Source organism: Trichoderma citrinoviride (assembly GCF_003025115.1).
Source record: "Trichoderma citrinoviride strain TUCIM 6016 unplaced genomic scaffold BBK36scaffold_9, whole genome shotgun sequence".
In the NCBI taxonomy this organism is placed as follows: Eukaryota; Fungi; Ascomycota; class Sordariomycetes; order Hypocreales; family Hypocreaceae; genus Trichoderma; species Trichoderma citrinoviride.
The window spans coordinates 1001690-1017376 of NW_020194717.1; the positions used below are offsets into that span (position 1 = coordinate 1001690).

At 53.8% G+C, this 15687-nt stretch overlaps 5 protein-coding genes and 1 non-coding gene across 6 annotated transcripts in view; 3 read left to right on the plus strand and 3 right to left on the minus strand.

Annotated features, from left to right (window-relative positions):
• Positions 1 to 4296, minus strand: part of BBK36DRAFT_1204775 (P-loop containing nucleoside triphosphate hydrolase protein) — a gene marked incomplete at both ends in the record, with an annotated part of 4798 nt that extends 502 nt beyond the window's left edge. The window contains 12 exons of the mRNA XM_024897331.1: positions 25 to 170; positions 223 to 341; positions 411 to 751; positions 851 to 2059; positions 2128 to 2830; positions 2886 to 2980; positions 3037 to 3207; positions 3276 to 3611; positions 3671 to 3725; positions 3779 to 3863; positions 3958 to 4063; positions 4135 to 4296. Coding sequence (XP_024748612.1) covers positions 25 to 170; positions 223 to 341; positions 411 to 751; positions 851 to 2059; positions 2128 to 2830; positions 2886 to 2980; positions 3037 to 3207; positions 3276 to 3611; positions 3671 to 3725; positions 3779 to 3863; positions 3958 to 4063; positions 4135 to 4296 — 3528 coding nt within the window. The remainder of the gene's footprint in view (positions 1 to 24; positions 171 to 222; positions 342 to 410; positions 752 to 850; positions 2060 to 2127; positions 2831 to 2885; positions 2981 to 3036; positions 3208 to 3275; positions 3612 to 3670; positions 3726 to 3778; positions 3864 to 3957; positions 4064 to 4134) is intronic.
• A 2029-nt stretch (positions 4297 to 6325) lies between these two features.
• BBK36DRAFT_55579 (hypothetical protein) lies at positions 6326 to 7374 on the minus strand (the record flags this gene model as incomplete). The annotated part of the gene is made up of 2 exons (XM_024898257.1): positions 6326 to 6939; positions 6993 to 7374. The coding sequence occupies 2 exons, from the start codon at positions 7372 to 7374 to the stop codon at positions 6326 to 6328; spliced, it is 996 nt and encodes a 331-aa protein (XP_024748613.1).
• A 381-nt stretch (positions 7375 to 7755) lies between these two features.
• On the plus strand, positions 7756 to 10642 carry BBK36DRAFT_1135722 (Nop14-like protein). The gene is made up of 2 exons (XM_024892739.1): positions 7756 to 8084; positions 8152 to 10642. The coding sequence occupies exons 1-2, from the start codon at positions 7791 to 7793 to the stop codon at positions 10597 to 10599; spliced, it is 2742 nt and encodes a 913-aa protein (XP_024748614.1). The 5' UTR covers positions 7756 to 7790; the 3' UTR covers positions 10600 to 10642.
• Positions 10643 to 10954: 312 nt separating this feature from the next.
• BBK36DRAFT_t111 lies at positions 10955 to 11026 on the plus strand. The gene has a single exon. It is a non-coding gene; the product is annotated as a tRNA-Met (tRNA).
• Positions 11027 to 11734: 708 nt separating this feature from the next.
• On the plus strand, positions 11735 to 13109 carry BBK36DRAFT_1122609 (DnaJ domain-containing protein; the record flags this gene model as incomplete). Its single annotated transcript, XM_024890962.1, has 3 exons — positions 11735 to 11807; positions 11894 to 12759; positions 12819 to 13109. 3 exons carry the CDS (start codon positions 11735 to 11737, stop codon positions 13107 to 13109), a joined length of 1230 nt encoding a protein of 409 aa, XP_024748615.1.
• A 331-nt stretch (positions 13110 to 13440) lies between these two features.
• On the minus strand, positions 13441 to 14886 carry BBK36DRAFT_1160495 (alpha/beta-hydrolase; the record flags this gene model as incomplete). The annotated part of the gene is made up of 1 exon (XM_024894296.1): positions 13441 to 14886. The coding sequence occupies one exon, from the start codon at positions 14884 to 14886 to the stop codon at positions 13441 to 13443; it is 1446 nt and encodes a 481-aa protein (XP_024748616.1).
• Positions 14887 to 15687: the final 801 nt, after the last annotated feature.

Consider the following 15687-nt stretch of genomic DNA (forward strand, 5'->3'; position numbering starts at 1 on the left):
CTTCTGGCCGCCCGAGAGGGAGACGCCGCGGGAGCCAATGTTGGTGTTGTAGCCTTCGGGGAGGGAGACGATGAAGTCGTGGATGGAGGCGTCGCGGCAGGCTTGGTGGATTTGCTCGTCGGTGACGGTGGACTCGTCGACGCCGAGGATGATGTTGTCTCTGAGGGTGCCTGCTCTGAGTTAGAATGAATTGTTACAACATAAAGACGTAGAGGAACTTACCTTGGAAGAGTGTTGGTTCTTGGGCGACGAGAGAGAGGTGTTTGCGGTAGTTGAAGATGTTGACCTCGCTAATGTCCTGGCCGTTGCACAAAATGCGGCCTTTGTCGAGATCGTAGAACCTGTTTATGGGCCAAATGAGTTACTTTTATGCCCACAAGAAAAACAACACCTGCTTGCATCCGGCTTACCGTTCGAGGAGGGAGATGATGCTCGTCTTGCCACATCCAGACGCTCCCACCAGAGCCGCAAACTGCCCCTTTTCAATCGTCAAGTTGAGTCCCCGAAAGACGGGAATATCTCGCGTCGGGTACTTGAAATGCACATCTTGCAGCTCAATCTTCATCCCCCCTTCTTCGCTGGGAAGATCTGCTGCTCCAGAAGTTTTGTCCCTAATCATGGTGTCTCTGGTGTTCAAGATGCGGTTCGACGCGGCCGTGACCTGCGCCGCGTTCGGTCCGAATCCGAAACTCTGGCCGGCCGACTCGGAAGCGTTCATGATGGCCATGAAGCACACAAAGTAGTTCTCGAGCTTGTACTCTCCGCTGGCCAAGAGCCGGCTTCCGTAGTAGAAGATGAGAGACTGGCAGGCCAATGTGCAGCTGTCGGCGAACCCAAAGAGGAGACTGACCCAGCGAGCCTTCTTGAAGGCTGTCTTGACATGGCCCTTGCACAGGGTTTCGAAGCGGCTCGATATAGGGCCTTCCAAGGTCAAAGAGGTGACGGTCCTGAAGGCGCCAATGGACTCGGAGGCGAACTTGGAGCTTTCGGCAAAGACCTCGTTGTTCATCTTTTCAAATTGCATCTCGTACTTGAAGCGCCAGAAGGAGGAAACGAGAAGAATTGGCATGACGACGGCGGTACCAACAAGAGCCAGTTTCCAGCCAAACGTAAAGGCGATAGTAATAGAGCCGGTGAGGTTAAAGATTGCGATATAGACACTGGCCATGTTGGCTCCCATCAGCTCCTCAAGCCGTTGCGGATCTCCACTCGCGCGCGATGTCATGGTGCCGTGCGAATGGTCCTCGTCGTCGAAGAAGGACGTCTTTTGATAAAGAATGGCCTCAAAGTACTGCTGCTGATATTTGGCTCGAATGATGGACGCCATACGAGTGGAAAAGAAGAGCGTTCCAAAGTAAGCGCAGCCCACCCCAATCGCCAGAACAAACCACATCAAGCTCCAGAAGCGAGACTCGGACAGTAGTTTGGCGCCGGTGAACTGGAAAACCACAATGAGCTTCGCAAACAGCCAGGCTTGCAGTGGGGTCGCTGCTCCGGCGCAGGCGGCGAAGAAGACTGTCAGAAACATCAAATACCAATGGCTCTGGGTCTCGTAAAAGAGGCGGCCGAAGCTGTTGAAGATGTTTCGCTGCTGTTCGGTGTTGGTCTCTGCTTGCGCTTCGGCTTCGGAAACGGCCAAGCTCTTCTCGCGAGCTAAAGTCTCGTAGGCATCTCCCTTCTCGTCACTCTCGTCAGACTGTGGCGAGCCTCCCAAAGAAAGCGCTTGAGCCTGGACAAGGCCGGAATAAACACCGCCCTCCATGGCAATGAGGCTCTCATGTGTGCCCTCCTCCACGACCTTTCCCTTCTTGATGACGATGATTCGATCTGCCTTTTTGATAGTGGACAAGCGATGGGCTATTGTGATTGTCGTTCGATTTTGCGCCACGCGATCGAGGGCTGCCTGCACTATACGTTCTCCACGGACATCAATCGCGCTTGTCGCTTCGTCGAGAATGAGAATCTTGGGCTTTCGAACAATAGATCGTGCAATGGCAATGCGCTGACGCTGGCCACCGGAGAGTTTGGCGCCGCTGTCACCAACAAGAGCGTCATAGCCCTATGGCATTCGCGATGTTAGCTGATGAAAAAGGGGTTTGGGAGACAAAGGGATGTTGTTCAACTCACCTGTGGAAGCTTGTCGACAAACTCGTCGGCAAACGCCTCGATACATGCTTCCTTTACCAACTCTCGTTTCTTTTCTTCGGGTTCATTTTCCCACTGCGTGCCAATCAGACCATTTGCCACGTTGCGGAAGATGGTGTCGTTGAAGAGGAAGGGCTCCTGCTGGACCAGTCCGATCTGTGACCTCCACCACTTCAAGTCAATTTCATCCAGAGCATGGCCACACGTGGTGAGCGTGCCACTGAGTTTGACTGGCGGCCCGGTATCTTCTTGATCTTGGGTCCTGATCTCCTCCTCTTCCTCGCTGGTCTTCTTCTTCTTCTTCTTGTTTTTCTGCTGTTCCACGGCTTCGGCAATGACGTATTGTTGCTTCAGTGTATACCATCTCTCGATCAGTCCTACAACCGTGCTCTTTCCCGAGCCAGACGGACCAACAATGGCGTTGATCTTGCCCGCCTCGATACGAAGATCCAGCTCGTCTAGAATTTTGACGTGGGGACGACTGGGATAGGCGAACGTGACCTTTTCGAAGACAATGTCGTCCGTGGCAGAAACCTCCGGATCCTTGAGATGGCCCTTGTCTGGCTGGGGGGCATCGATGACAGTGAAAAACTGGGCGGCGGCAACGGTGGCCTTGCTGACGGCCAAAAGAGGAGTGGTAGTTCGCTCGAGGGAGAAGACGACCATCATGACAGACATCAAAACGCTTTCTCAACTTAGCTGCGTTACGCCATGCGTATTCAAGAAGCGTGTAGACTCACATGACAATCGTTCCAACATTATCAATTTGGCCCTTAGCTACCGACCTGGTTCCATACCAGAATGCGAGCGCAAAGGCCGAGAACACGCTAAAGAACTGTAAAAAGATCAGAAAAGCTCTTTTGCTCTATCAAGGGAACATTGTGGTCTTACGATGAGCCCAAACTGCAAGGATATGAATGGTGATGTGCGTTGAGCGTGCTTTTTGGCTTCCTCGACGGATATTCCGTACTTCCTGACCATACGGGCCTCGGCACCGCACGCTGCAATCATGCGAATGCTAGCAAATGTCTCGCTTGCCACGGCCGAGGATTTCGCTTCAGCCTAGTGAAAGGGTCAGAACTGTACTCTCGCTAGCATTATTGTAACAATGCTCTACAGTAAACACACACCTCAGATATCCGACCGTGACCCTTGACTATAAGGGGCAATAGCACGGAGACGGTAAGGGCAATGAAGAGAATCGCCGAGGACGTGACGAGCGTGAGAGCCCAGTTGCGAGTAAAGGCGATGATGATGGCTGCGACAATGGTGGCGTTGTACTCGAAGAAGACACCAAGCTTCTCCGAGATTCCCAGCTGAAGCACGTTGGAGGTGGAAGTGATTGTCGTGGTGGCGTAGCCGGGCGGCATCGAATCCAGGACGTGGATGCTCTGGCCTAGCAGTGCTGTCAAGTAATGAAGTCGAATCGCTGAAGAAATTCGTATTCCAATCATTCGAAAGGCAAACTGCCGTGCACCATTTAGTGATCTCGCAATGGCTGTGGACTATGGAAGGTAACTCGCACCTTGTTGATATAGTTGAGTCCAAGTCGGCCAAGAAACAGAGCAAACATGTACAAGCTTGCAACGTGTTAGTTGAGGAATAAGAACATATCATGGAGAGTCGGTCTCACGAAAGTTTGTCTGCCTTTTTGCGAAAGGCATCCTGGCTTTGGCTAGCAACACTGGTGAAGTCGCTTATACTGCCGACAAAGTTACCTAGAGCAACGCCATAAGCATCAGGTTCATTAAAGCTTGCCTTCTATGATACACCAAGAGCATCAAGAATGTCACCTAGATGGGTAAACCGTACCGAAGACGACGTTCATCAGCGGCAATGTGATGCCGGCGCCAATCGAGGCCAAGACGCCCGCAGCGTAGGCGAGAAAGTCCCATTTTGTTGCGTATTGGAAGACTCGCTGTGTAGAGCAGCAGATTAATCGTCAATCAGCATCTCACCAAACACATCAAACAATTGCTTCAGACGTACCGTATAGTCCTTAAAGGAGGCTATCCGCTGAGGGCGAGCCTTTGCCTGCTGCTGCTCCTGTTCCTGCGCCGTTTCGTCGGAGGCGACATTGTCCACCTCAGCGTGCTTCTCGGCGTCTCCCGTGACCGCGCCGCTCGACTGCTCGACATCGGCCTTTTCCATCTCGAAGCGGCGATGAATCGTGAGGCCGAGAGAGGTGAAAGAGGCGAGTCGGTGGGAGGGCCTTGCATGGAGGTCGAAGCTACAAATAAGGGCAGGATCTCGAGGTTGCAGCTGCAGCTGGAAGATGGCCAAGCACAAGTACAGGTACCAAGCGCAGGGAGTCGCCCAAGTCGGGGCAGGTACCGGGTACTTTAACCTTCACCGAGACCACGCAACTGCGAGCCTGGACTCTTCTGCACCCATGAACTGAACTCTAGACCCCTTGAGAGCTTATTCTGGCCCCCGGAAGATTAAACGGGGGATCATGGATGCGCTGCGCTCGGCGAATTGCAGACAGAAGCGATCAATACGGCACGGTTCGCAGTGGATACCGGTTCAACAGTGGCGGATGTTTGCGAAGTCTGGAGACGAGGCCGCCCATGTGGTTGATATTTTTATCTTTTAAGTTACGTGTATACGCCGTCATCCCTGTCCGGGAGAGTAACAGGAATCGATCGTGGAGACTCTGTAGAGAGTTGGGGAAAAAGTAATGTTCCAACGCATTTACTGGTTCTAAACGAGCAGCGTTCGTACCTGTGGCGTTGCTTGTGTTCCCTGGCAGAGATGTGGAATGAGACACTTTACCTAATATGCAGCACGATAACTCGGCACACCTCAAACATAAAAAAAAAAGAACTACCTTACCTACCTATATCTGCAGTGCTTCTGTGTTTGCCTGACATAACACAATGATATCAGAAGAGGACATTCCCCTGAATACTTACCAACAAACTTCCGTTCGCCCAGCAAGCGAGGTACGTATACCTGCGCGGCTCATGTTAACGCTATGCCGTCCTTAATTTCCCCGTAGCTCTGGCTTCAACTGCACATGCCTGAACGGTACTACTATCACCAATCAAGGTACTACTATAAAGATGAAACCTTTCCATAAATAAACCTACTGGTTACAAGCAACAGTCTGCCTTGCAGAAAGACTTGGACACCTGGTCAGTTACGCATAACCGATACTATGCAGATGCCCGCAGTAGCTCAGACACGCCATCAAGGCAACATCTACACCATCCCAGGCAGCAGAACCACTACCGAGTCCTCAAGGCAGTACTAGGTAATTCAAATGCAAGGAATTCTAAAGGGGCCGCATCCAATCCTCGAGTGGCACCATAGGCAATTCTCCAGCTATGGAGTCAAAGTACCCCATACAACGGCTTCGGCTACAGAGTTCGATATCCGTGTCGTCAAGACTCGCTGCCAAGTACCCAATACATGCGACTGCTCGATGCGGCAAGGTGAGAGTAGCGGTAATGGAAGAAGCATGACTGGCTTCGCTGTTGGTGGAGAAGCGGCAACGGCCGGGTTGCGGGTTGCTCCTCGACCCCGAGAAGCCGTTGCAGCCACATGGCCCTTGACCAACGGGCTCTAGTGGTATGTAGTTGCACTTTGTAGGATCTACTATCCAAACGAAGGTTTGCATACCTCATGGACAAGGTGATGGTCAAGAATTGTCAAGGGCGTAGCAATTGTTATATATTTGCTACCTGAAGAACCTCATTCGAGATTTCATTCTCATCTCAACTGTCCATGCTTGTGTGCTTACCATATTCTTCATCACTATTGCAGTGCGATAGAGAGGCTGCGGGTATGCCAAGCTATCCCGAATCATACAGCCATCGAGCCAGAGACGGCCTTTCGACAAACCTCCTCGATTAGGCAATACATCCTCTCTGAAGCAGCTGTTGCCCAATCAGAAATGCTCATCATGTATACAGTACGAGTCATTACAGTAATGCTTGGGTACTGGTTGAGTGCTTGAGTATCATCAGAACGCTTCTCCTCGTTCGTTACTGCAGGCGGGTCAGATAGGCATCTAGGCTCCAAAGGAGCAGCAACGTACCTCGCGGCATGTCTCGTAAACGTCTTCCGCTCTACCCGACAATCACCTCCTCATTGTCCATGGGTTTCCTCGGAAGTAGGCCAGATCTTGAGCGTTTTTTTTTTTTTTTTGGGTCTTTCTTCGCACAATGATCGCCCCTCAAGCTGGAGATGCATCGCGTTCGATGATGTCTTCTCGGCCCAAAGGTCGCGTTCCATCATTCAGAACCATGGCTTCGCGATGTTGGCGTCGAAGCCTCTGCTCTTCTGCGGAATGCTCCCTGGTCCGACGACTCTGTTGCTCCCCGGAATGCTCTCCGGCCGCAATCTCCTCTTCGACCTCCATCAGGAGATCGGGAAGTTCTCTCATCCGTCGCCGCGAGCTTTCTTTGTCGATAAGCCCTGCCTTTTCTAGGGCGCGCAAACCCCGCCGAGAATGCTTGATTCGGTTGACGATGTCGGTGATCCGGTTGTTTCGGTAGTCCATGTAGTCCTTGAAGTTACGGCGTCTTTCCTCGGGCGTGCTTCCCCATTCTTGCTTCGCAAGCCACTTCTCGACGAACTTGGCCTTGACGAGCATGGTGGCCCCGTATTTGTTGATCAACTCTGTAAGAAACATAAGACAGAATCGTTCGCCCATGTCGCGGAGATAGTACTCGTCCCAGTGAATGTCCGTGACGACGGGCAGTTCAGTGCTCTCCATGCATAGTTCCATGCACCGTACCAAGGCTGAGTAGGCTTTCTCATCATGAAGTCTTGCCAAACCCTCGTTACCTGATCACCATGAGTATGTATCCTTAACAGAATGCCTCTTTGCCAGCTCTTACCTGTCTGGCTTGTCAACACAGCCAGTGTTCTGAGAGAGTCCATGCGCTCTTCGTAATCCGGCCGGGTGATCCCAAACCATATATACGTGATTACGTCGGGGTCGTTTGCGGCCCTATCGCAGAGGATCTTGACAGCGATCTCCTTGATGGAGAAGTTTGGATGGTCCAGCAGCTTTTCCAGCGTGTCCAGCTGAAGCGAGTCCTCCGTGTCCTGGGTGATGTACTGGGTCTTGGGCTCCGCTGGCGGGATCTCGTTGTCGTCTCTGATCATCGTGAGGGCCGTGATCATGGTGCTGACCAAGCCAAACGTTGCCAGCCCGATGCTAACCAGGATCACACGCTCATCGCGTGCGAATGAGAGGAAGCGGCCCGTCAAGCTCATGTCGTCTTCCCTCGGGTGTCCCTGTTCCGATGGTGCCGCATGAGTGATATGTCTCTATGAATAATATAGTGTCGCTGTTGAGAATTCTTTTTGGTGTGGGGTGAGTAGAAGCAGAAAGCAAAGTGTCCGTATGCATAAACCGCCGAGTTGAAGCTTCCAAGGTTCTTTGACGCAATATGAATGAGTTCCTGGATCAGCGCAACTCAAGGTCTCCACTCTCTCTCTTAAGGGACGAATCCACCGGCTTTCGTCCCCACCAGCCCATTTCACGCTAGGCACTGCTATCGATAAGCCATGTTCAAAAAATTTAGCAGCCAAGACAGTTGATGGTGGCCGCCTCTTGGTATCTGGTGCTGCTTCTGCGCAGGACAATTCCGTGATCAAAGGCTTCATCGCGGAGACAAACAACTTCCGCAATGGCCGGCTCCCAGCTCAAGCGCCTCAAGGCGTCCCTGAGGGAACAAGGAATCACGGGTCCCCAGAAGTCCAAGAAGCAGCGGCGGAAGCAGGCGCAAGAGGATCCGTCTCGCAACGACAAGCGTCTGCAGAGAGGCGTCGTCCTGGAGGGGATTCGAGAGCAATTCAATCCATTCGACCTCAAACATGCCGCGCGCGGTCCCAAATTCGAGGTGACAACCAACAGGCCGAAGCCCGGAAATGCCTCCATCAAGGGGCGTCCGGGTCTGGCCAAGGCGGCCGCCGAGGAAAAGGTAAGAGAGCGCCTCTCCTTGTTGCGCATCGGACTCTCTCGGCTGTTTCTGACTCTCTACCCAATAGCGCAAGCAAACCCTCCTTGTAGACATGCAGCGCCGCCTCAAAGTCGGAGGCATTCTAGATCGACGATTCGGCGAGAACGACCCGACCATGACTCCCGAAGAAAAGATGCTGGAACGATTCGCCCGTGAAAAGCAGAAAGCCCACAAAAAGAACTCTCTCTTCGATCTCGAGGACGATGAACCAATGGGTGGCTTGACACATGCGGGACGATCTTTGACCTTTGACGAGGAGGAGGAGCTGGTGGACGACTTCAACGAGGATGACCTGGAGGAGGGCGATGAGGACAGCGACGGCTCAACTCGCGAGAAGCGACTCAAGCGTCTGCGTGCAATCATCGCGGCGGGCGATGAAGAGGCCGAGGATGGCGAGCCTGAGCGCAAAAAGACGAAGAAGGAGGTCATGGAAGAAGTCATCGCAAAGTCAAAGCTTCACAGATACGAGCGACAGGCGGCCAAGGACGACGACGCTGACCTTCGGATGCAACTCGACAAGGAGCTTCCCAATATCCAACAACTGCTTTCATCTGGCCTCAACGGTGCGAAGCGACAGGAAACCGCCGCGCCGCTACCTACCATTGCAGGTGTTGAGCGAGATGCCTTTGAAAAGAATTTCGATATCGAAGTCAAGCGGTTGGCTCAGGATAAGAGGGCACAACCCTCCAACCGCACCAAGACAGACGAGGAGAAGGCTGAAGAAGAGTCCAACCGGCTGAAGAAGCTCGAAGAGAAACGTCAAAAGCGGATGATGGGCGAGGAGGTTTCGGACAGCGACGAGGACGAGGAGGACAAAAAGCAGGATAAGACATCTGGCGGTGCAGAGGCTGACGAAGAGGATGAAGACGATGGATTCGGCCTGGGACATGGTATCAAGGCGAGACCGACTGCGACAGAGCTGGGCTTCGATGATGAGGACGACTTTGTCATTGAAGACGACTTGGTGGCCAGTGGATCGGATCTGGAACTCGTCGAGAGCGACGACGACCTCGACGATGAAGAGGAAGATGATGATGCCTCCGCTGGTCAAGCCGAGGATGAGGAAGACGACGATGACGAGTTCACAAAAGGTATACTGAACGAAGCGGAAACCAAGAATCCTATATTCCAGGCCAACTTTGCTTCCAACGACAAGAGCGACGAGAATGGACTCCCATTCACATTCCCCTGCCCCCAGTCATGCGCCGAATTCGTGGCCATTACCAAAGATTACGACGCAGTGAATCTCCCAAAGATTGTCCAGCGGATTCGAGCGTTACATCACCCCAAGCTCGACAGCAAGAACAAGGAGAAGCTGGGGAACTTTGCAGTAGCCTTGGTGGATTTCGTGGCTCTTGAGTGGGATCCAGAGACATCACCATCCTTTTCCGTCCTGGAGAGTCTGATACGTCACATTCACTCGCTTGCGAAGATGTTTCCCATCGAAATCGCAAAGCAATTCCTCCAGCATCTCGAAGAGATCAGTGAGAACCGACCAATTGCATTGCAACCTTCAGATCTGACGCTCCTTACTGCCATCGGGACAATATTTCCGACGTCGGACCACTTCCACCAGGTCGTCACACCGGCCATGCTGACAATTGGTCGGTACATTGGCCAAAAGGTGCCTCGCGAGCTGTCGGATTACTGCATCGGAACATACTTGTCCATTTTATCCCTGCAGTATCAACAACTGTCCAAGCGATATGTTCCCGAGGTGATCAACTTTGCCCTCAACACGATCTGCTCGCTTTCACCCAAAGCCCCATCACGTCCTTTGGGTAACTTCCCGGTACATGAACCCCCAGCCGGAAGCCGAATTCAGAAATCCAAAGGTGTTGAGTTAAGGCGTCTCAATTTCGCCGATTGCTTGCCCGAGACTTCGCAAGAAGACAGCAAAGCTCTCAAAATCTCTTTACTCACAACCACCATTCAGGTGCTCGACGCCGCTGCAGACCTATGGACGGGAAAGCCCGCCTTCTTGGAAACGTTCGGCCAGGCCATTGAGGTTCTGAACCACGTAAACAGCAAGTCACAACGCGAGCACCTACCCGCAGCCGTCAGCGAGAAAGCGGAGAGGCTAGAGGAAAAGCTGAAGCGCATGTCCAGAGTCTCGCAGCTTTCGCGTCGACCGCTGGAGCTTCACCACCACAAGCCCCTGGCAATCAAGACATATATACCCAAGTTTGAGGAGACATTCGATCCCGACAAGCACTACGACCCCGACCGCGAGAGGGCGGAAATGGCCAAGCTCAAGAAGGAGCACAAGAAGGAGCGCAAGGGCGCCATGCGGGAGCTGCGGAAGGACGCCAACTTCATGGCGAGGGAGAACCTCCGGATCAAGAAGGCCAAGGACGAGGCGTACGAGAAGAAGTACAAGAGGCTCATTGCCGAGATTCAGAATGAGGAGGGCCGGGAGGCGAATGCCTACGAGAGAGAGGCAAAGGCACGGAAGCGAGCCAACGCTCGCAAGTAGAGGCTTATATGAGGTTGCCTGGAGGGTATTTAATTGAGTGTATTCATTCACATTTTGCAACAACTGTTCTTCATGAATTTTGCATGTGTAAGACTGCGAGTAGAGAAGATGCCGCTGTGCTGACATCAACGACGATTTTATTCATGCAAGCAAAGACAACGACCATATGAGTGGAGGTGCATGCAGAAATCGAAAAGTAAAGCATGCAAAGCATGCAAGGTAGAATTTTCATCGAACCGGAATATCTGGACGATTTCGCGGAGTACAAGCTGGGGAGCCACGTCAAAAAGAGGCCACGGACTGAGTTAAAGCTATATATATCTCTTTAGTGCAGTCCTGTTCAACAAGCTCAGAAAGCAATTTGGCGCAGTGGAAGCGCGCCGGGCTCATAACCCGGAGGTCGCACGATCGAAACGTGCAATTGCTAAGTCGCTTGTTTCTTTTTTTGAGCTTTTCGCATTGTCTTTGTTTGTATGCGCATCTTCCTATTCAACGAGAGATTTTCCGAACAACACTTCCGTTTTTCTTTTTCTTTTTTTCCTTTTTTTTTTTTTTGGAGAAGGACATACTAATATGTGACTGCGGCTGTAATAAGTCGTCCGTGATTCGTAGCATCTGGGCTTAATGAGTGTAGGTATTGTAGCAGATGCCTGATGTCGTGTTTTTGCTGTCAATTCAATACCACTACCAACTACGTGGTAACATGGAAGATCTCCCTACCGTACTGTAACTTCTATGTGACCCTGGAATGAATTGGCAAATATGGATAATTCGGACTCATTTTGACACCTGAAAGAAACTCCGGACAAGATTTACTCGTTGGATTCGTGGCAGTGAATCCAAAGCCTTTTCAGGGTAGTAGCGGTAAAGTTTCCGAGCTGGTCGCATAAAGCCCAAGTACAGGCCCTCACTGCCTGGCGCTGCAGTGAATGGAAGTGCCCTGTACCTCGACGGCCCCCCTGCCACCTGCGACCTTGCACCTGCAGGGACAATCTGGCCTTGCTCACCGTCCCACATAAAAAGCACGCCGAGTCGCCCCTCGACGACTTGGGACTGCCACAGACAAACGAGCCACGATTGGGACCTTGAGCTTCACAATTGCAAGGGCAAGCGAGTCGAGCCGAGCCTTGCAGTCATGAAGATTGAGTATCTGGTTGTCGGGGTTCTATCCCTGCTGACTCCGCTGGCAGCAGCATGGAGCAAGGAAGGTAAGGCGACGATGGCGATGGCTACAAGACTGATGATGATCACGGTGGGGAGGAAGGACAAGAAACTCACGAATTGGCCCGTCTAGACCGTGAAATCTTCCGCATCCGCGACGAAATCGCCGCCCACGAGAGCGACCCTGCGGCCAGCTTCTACGACATCCTCGGCGTGACCTCCTCCGCCTCCCAGGACGACATCAACAAGGCGTACCGCAAGAAGTCGCGTTCGCTGCACCCCGACAAGGTCAAGCAGCAGCTGCGCGCCGAAAAGGCCCAGGCCGACAAGAAAAAGGGCTCCAAGGGCCCCACGCAGGCAGAGATCAAAAAGGCCGTCAAGGAGGCGTCGGAGCGCCAGGCGCGGCTCTCGCTCATTGCCAACATCCTGCGTGGCCCTGCCCGCGATCGATATGACCACTTCCTCGCCAACGGGTTCCCGCTGTGGAAGGGGACGGACTACTACTACAACCGATACCGGCCTGGCTTGGGAACTGTCTTGGTCGGCGTGTTCATGATGGGTGGTGGTGCGATCCACTACCTTGCGCTGTACATGAGCTGGAAGCGACAGAGGGAGTTCGTGGAGCGCTACGTCACGTTTGCGAGGAACGCGGCTTGGGGCAACGACGCTGGAATTCCTGGCTTCGATGCCGTGCCTGCGCCTGCTCCCGCGCCCGCTCCCGAGGAAGACGAAGCCGCTGCTCCTGCCCAGCCTAGGAACCGAAGGGAGAGGCGCATGCAGGAAAAGGAGACGCGCAAGGACGATGGAAAGACGTCCAAGAAGGCCCGCAAGACTGTGAGCTCCAAGAGCTCGTCCCAAGGATCGTCTGCGCCTACCCCGACTGGTGTCCGCAAGAGGGTCGTTGCTGAGAATGGCAAGATTCTCGTGGTCGACTCTCAGGGTGACGTCTTCCTGGAGGAGGAAGATGAGGAGGGCAATGTCAATGAGTTTCTCCTAGACGTAAGTACACCAGTGGAAGGGAACCGAAGACGTCAGTTCTAACATGTGCGTTCCAATAGCCCAACGAACTTCTTCAGCCCACTTTCAAAGACACCGCCGTGGTCCGAGTGCCCGTCTGGGTCTTCCAATCGACGGTTGGCCGTTTCCTGCCCAAGGGCGCTGCGCAGGCCGAGGCCGAAGATATCCCTGAAGAGGACTCGGATGCACCGCAGGCTACGCCTACGAGCTCAGAATCTGCCGGTGATGATTTTGAGCTTCTGGACAAGAGCACGGATTCGCTGAGCAAGGTCAAGACCTCGGGCGCTCAGCAGGGCAAGGCCACCAAGCGGAAGACCACCAAGAAGAAATAAAGGAATGGTCTGGGCGGTCATTGGTTGTGTATGTGATGAATGTGAACATGAGATGATGAGATTTTGTATGCTTATGCAGCTATCACTCTGTCAGGGGTGGAGGGCTGGTGAAATAGGGTCGGTATACAGTTCCAAGGTTAAGGATAAAAATCCGGAGGCGAGGAAGCACAAAATTATAGGAGGATTCAAGATGATGAATCCAATCGGGACAAGTCATGCCGTTTGATTCAAAGATCTGGATGTATGTGCCTGTTTGCCCTATACTTTCTTCCTCTATAGTATATATCCTTCGCAATGTCCAGTCCTCTATTTCCCATTGACCACGAGCCGTCTAGTCTATTACGTCGTCCCGTAGGGCAAACAAAGCCCCCAAGACTTCCTCCGCCTTTGCCCGCAGGGCGCTGTGATACATGACATTCGTCTCAAACGTCTTGGTCCCCTTGATCAACTTGGCCGTGTCCCTCGAAAACGCGTAATCGACATACATGTCGTGCACAAACGCGGCCGCATAAACAGGCACCTCATTCCTGCTCAGCTGCTCGACATCATACAGCGCCGGCCAATCCGAGGCGGTAGCCAGCCGCTCGGCAACGGCGCGCAAGGGAATCAGCTCGGGATACGTCTCAAAGTGCAAGGGGAAGATCATCTCGCCGGCGAAGAGCAGGGGCTGGTCGGCCGGCGCGGAGGAAGACGTGGCCGTGTTGTCGCGGGCGAGCCAGGAAAACTGGGACAGCGCCTGGCCGACGCGGTGGGCGGCCCAGTTGGAGACGCTGCCGGGCCCGTCGCAGTAGATGGCCTCGTGGAGGATGGCGTAGATGATGTTTGTGTCGAAGGAGGTGAATGACTCCAGGGGGGCGAGAGAAGCCCGCGTGAGGAACCCGAGCTGGTCGAGGGAGGCCTTGAGCTGCAACAGAATACCATGGATCTGATCGATGCCTCCATGGAAACCAAGGGCAAGTCCTATCGTCAACAGACGAGGCACCGTCAAGAAGCCTCCTCCAGGCAGGGGAAGACCTTGCTGCCCGCCCTCCTTTTCGATATGCCCAGCAATCTGGCGCAAGACGTCGACGTCCTCGGGGTACTTTTGATAGTACACGGCGTTGCGCTCAATGGTCTTCTGGAACGTCGCCTGGTAGACCTCGTCGGGGGTCCTCCCCACGGGGGCCAGGCCGCCGGTGAGGAAGACCTCGCGCAGGCCCTCGGGATGCAGCGACAGGTACGAGATGGCGACGAAGCCGCCGTAGGACTGGCCGAAGATGGACCAGCGCGCCTTGTGCTCGGGCAGGCCGTCGGTGAGCAGCTTGCGGACGGCCTCGCAGTCGCGCACGGTGTTGTCCTGGCGCATGAGCTTGAGATAGCCGGCCTGCACGTCGACGGCGTCGGGGGACCCCTGGCCGCCGCCGGGCAGCCGGGCCAGCATCTCGGTCGACACGGGCGTGCTCAGGCCGACGCCGCGGTGGTCCAGGTAGAGCACCTGGTAGCCGTGGGCGACGGCCACGCGCGTCAGCGGATGGTCCTGGGGCTCGCGGTTGCCGAAGCCGGGCCCGCCCTCGAGGAAGACGAGCCAGGGCTTGGGCGCGGGCGGCTCGTCGGGGGCCACGATGGGCGTCTCGTGCTTGGTGGCGCTGCGGCCGAAGAGGGTGATGGCGCCGGCCGAGGGGCGGGCGTAGTCGAGGGGCACCTGGAAGAAGTGCTCCGTGACGAGGAGCTGGCCGGGGACGGGGTGGCTGCTGCGGCGGAGGAGCTTGGCCGCGGGGATGGCGAGGCGCTGGAGCATGGCGGCGGCGGCGGCGGTGATGGTGAAGATGGATATGGTTGAAGTGATGCTGATATTGAGAGTGAGAGTGAGATTGAGGGTGATGAGACTTGTTGTGAGGAAATGCTCGACCCGGTCAGCTTGGTGCCCGTCGAGTTATACACAAGATAGGTCAAGTTCATGTAAAGTATATGGCGGGTGAAGCCATTCAACTCCTCAATCACCCCGCCAAAGCTCGACCAATGGGGTGGACTGGCTATGAGTCCCAGTAAGCAGTCTATCATCCCCTGCTGGTTGTTATCTTGCGTTTCTCTGCTTGTGTAGAAATAGCCAAGCCAAGAATAGATTGTCGTCTCATCTCATCTCCCTCTGAAGATGCTGAGATTGGTAGGAAGGGGTGGAATTGGGTGTAAGTTGCCAGAGTCGTATCGTTGGCATCGTATTGGCTCAAACCCGTCCACGATTGGCCTGCGAGTGACATATGTTGAGCCGGTGCCCTGTAAAAGCTAGCAAGGACATACATAACACTCATGAAAGACTCCCTCTAGGTAGCTGATGATGGTTTGTGGTAGGAGGTCGATGCCTGGTGAAGATGCTTCTCTCTTATATTCATGTTGACTTTGGGATACCTCATTTACCTTGGGGCATGTTTTCTCCCTGTGCTGCTCTTTGGTAATGGAGACGGGAACCACTACCTTTAGCTACTACTATTATCGTCTTCTAGCATTGCTCTAGGCGTCTGCTATTCGAATATCGACCCCCTTCCGCGTCTATCTCAATCGACTCTATCGTATATCCGAGCTTCATTCGGAGACCCTCAAA

Bases quoted from the DNA above. Each gene is read 5' to 3' on its own strand.
- BBK36DRAFT_1135722 (XM_024892739.1), top strand. From the start codon at position 7,791: ATGGCCGGCTCCCAGCTCAAGCGCCTCAAGGCGTCCCTGAGGGAACAA. The intron at 8,085-8,151 runs GTAAGAGAGCGC...TCTACCCAATAG, and splicing joins AGGCGGCCGCCGAGGAAAAG to CGCAAGCAAACCCTCCTTGT.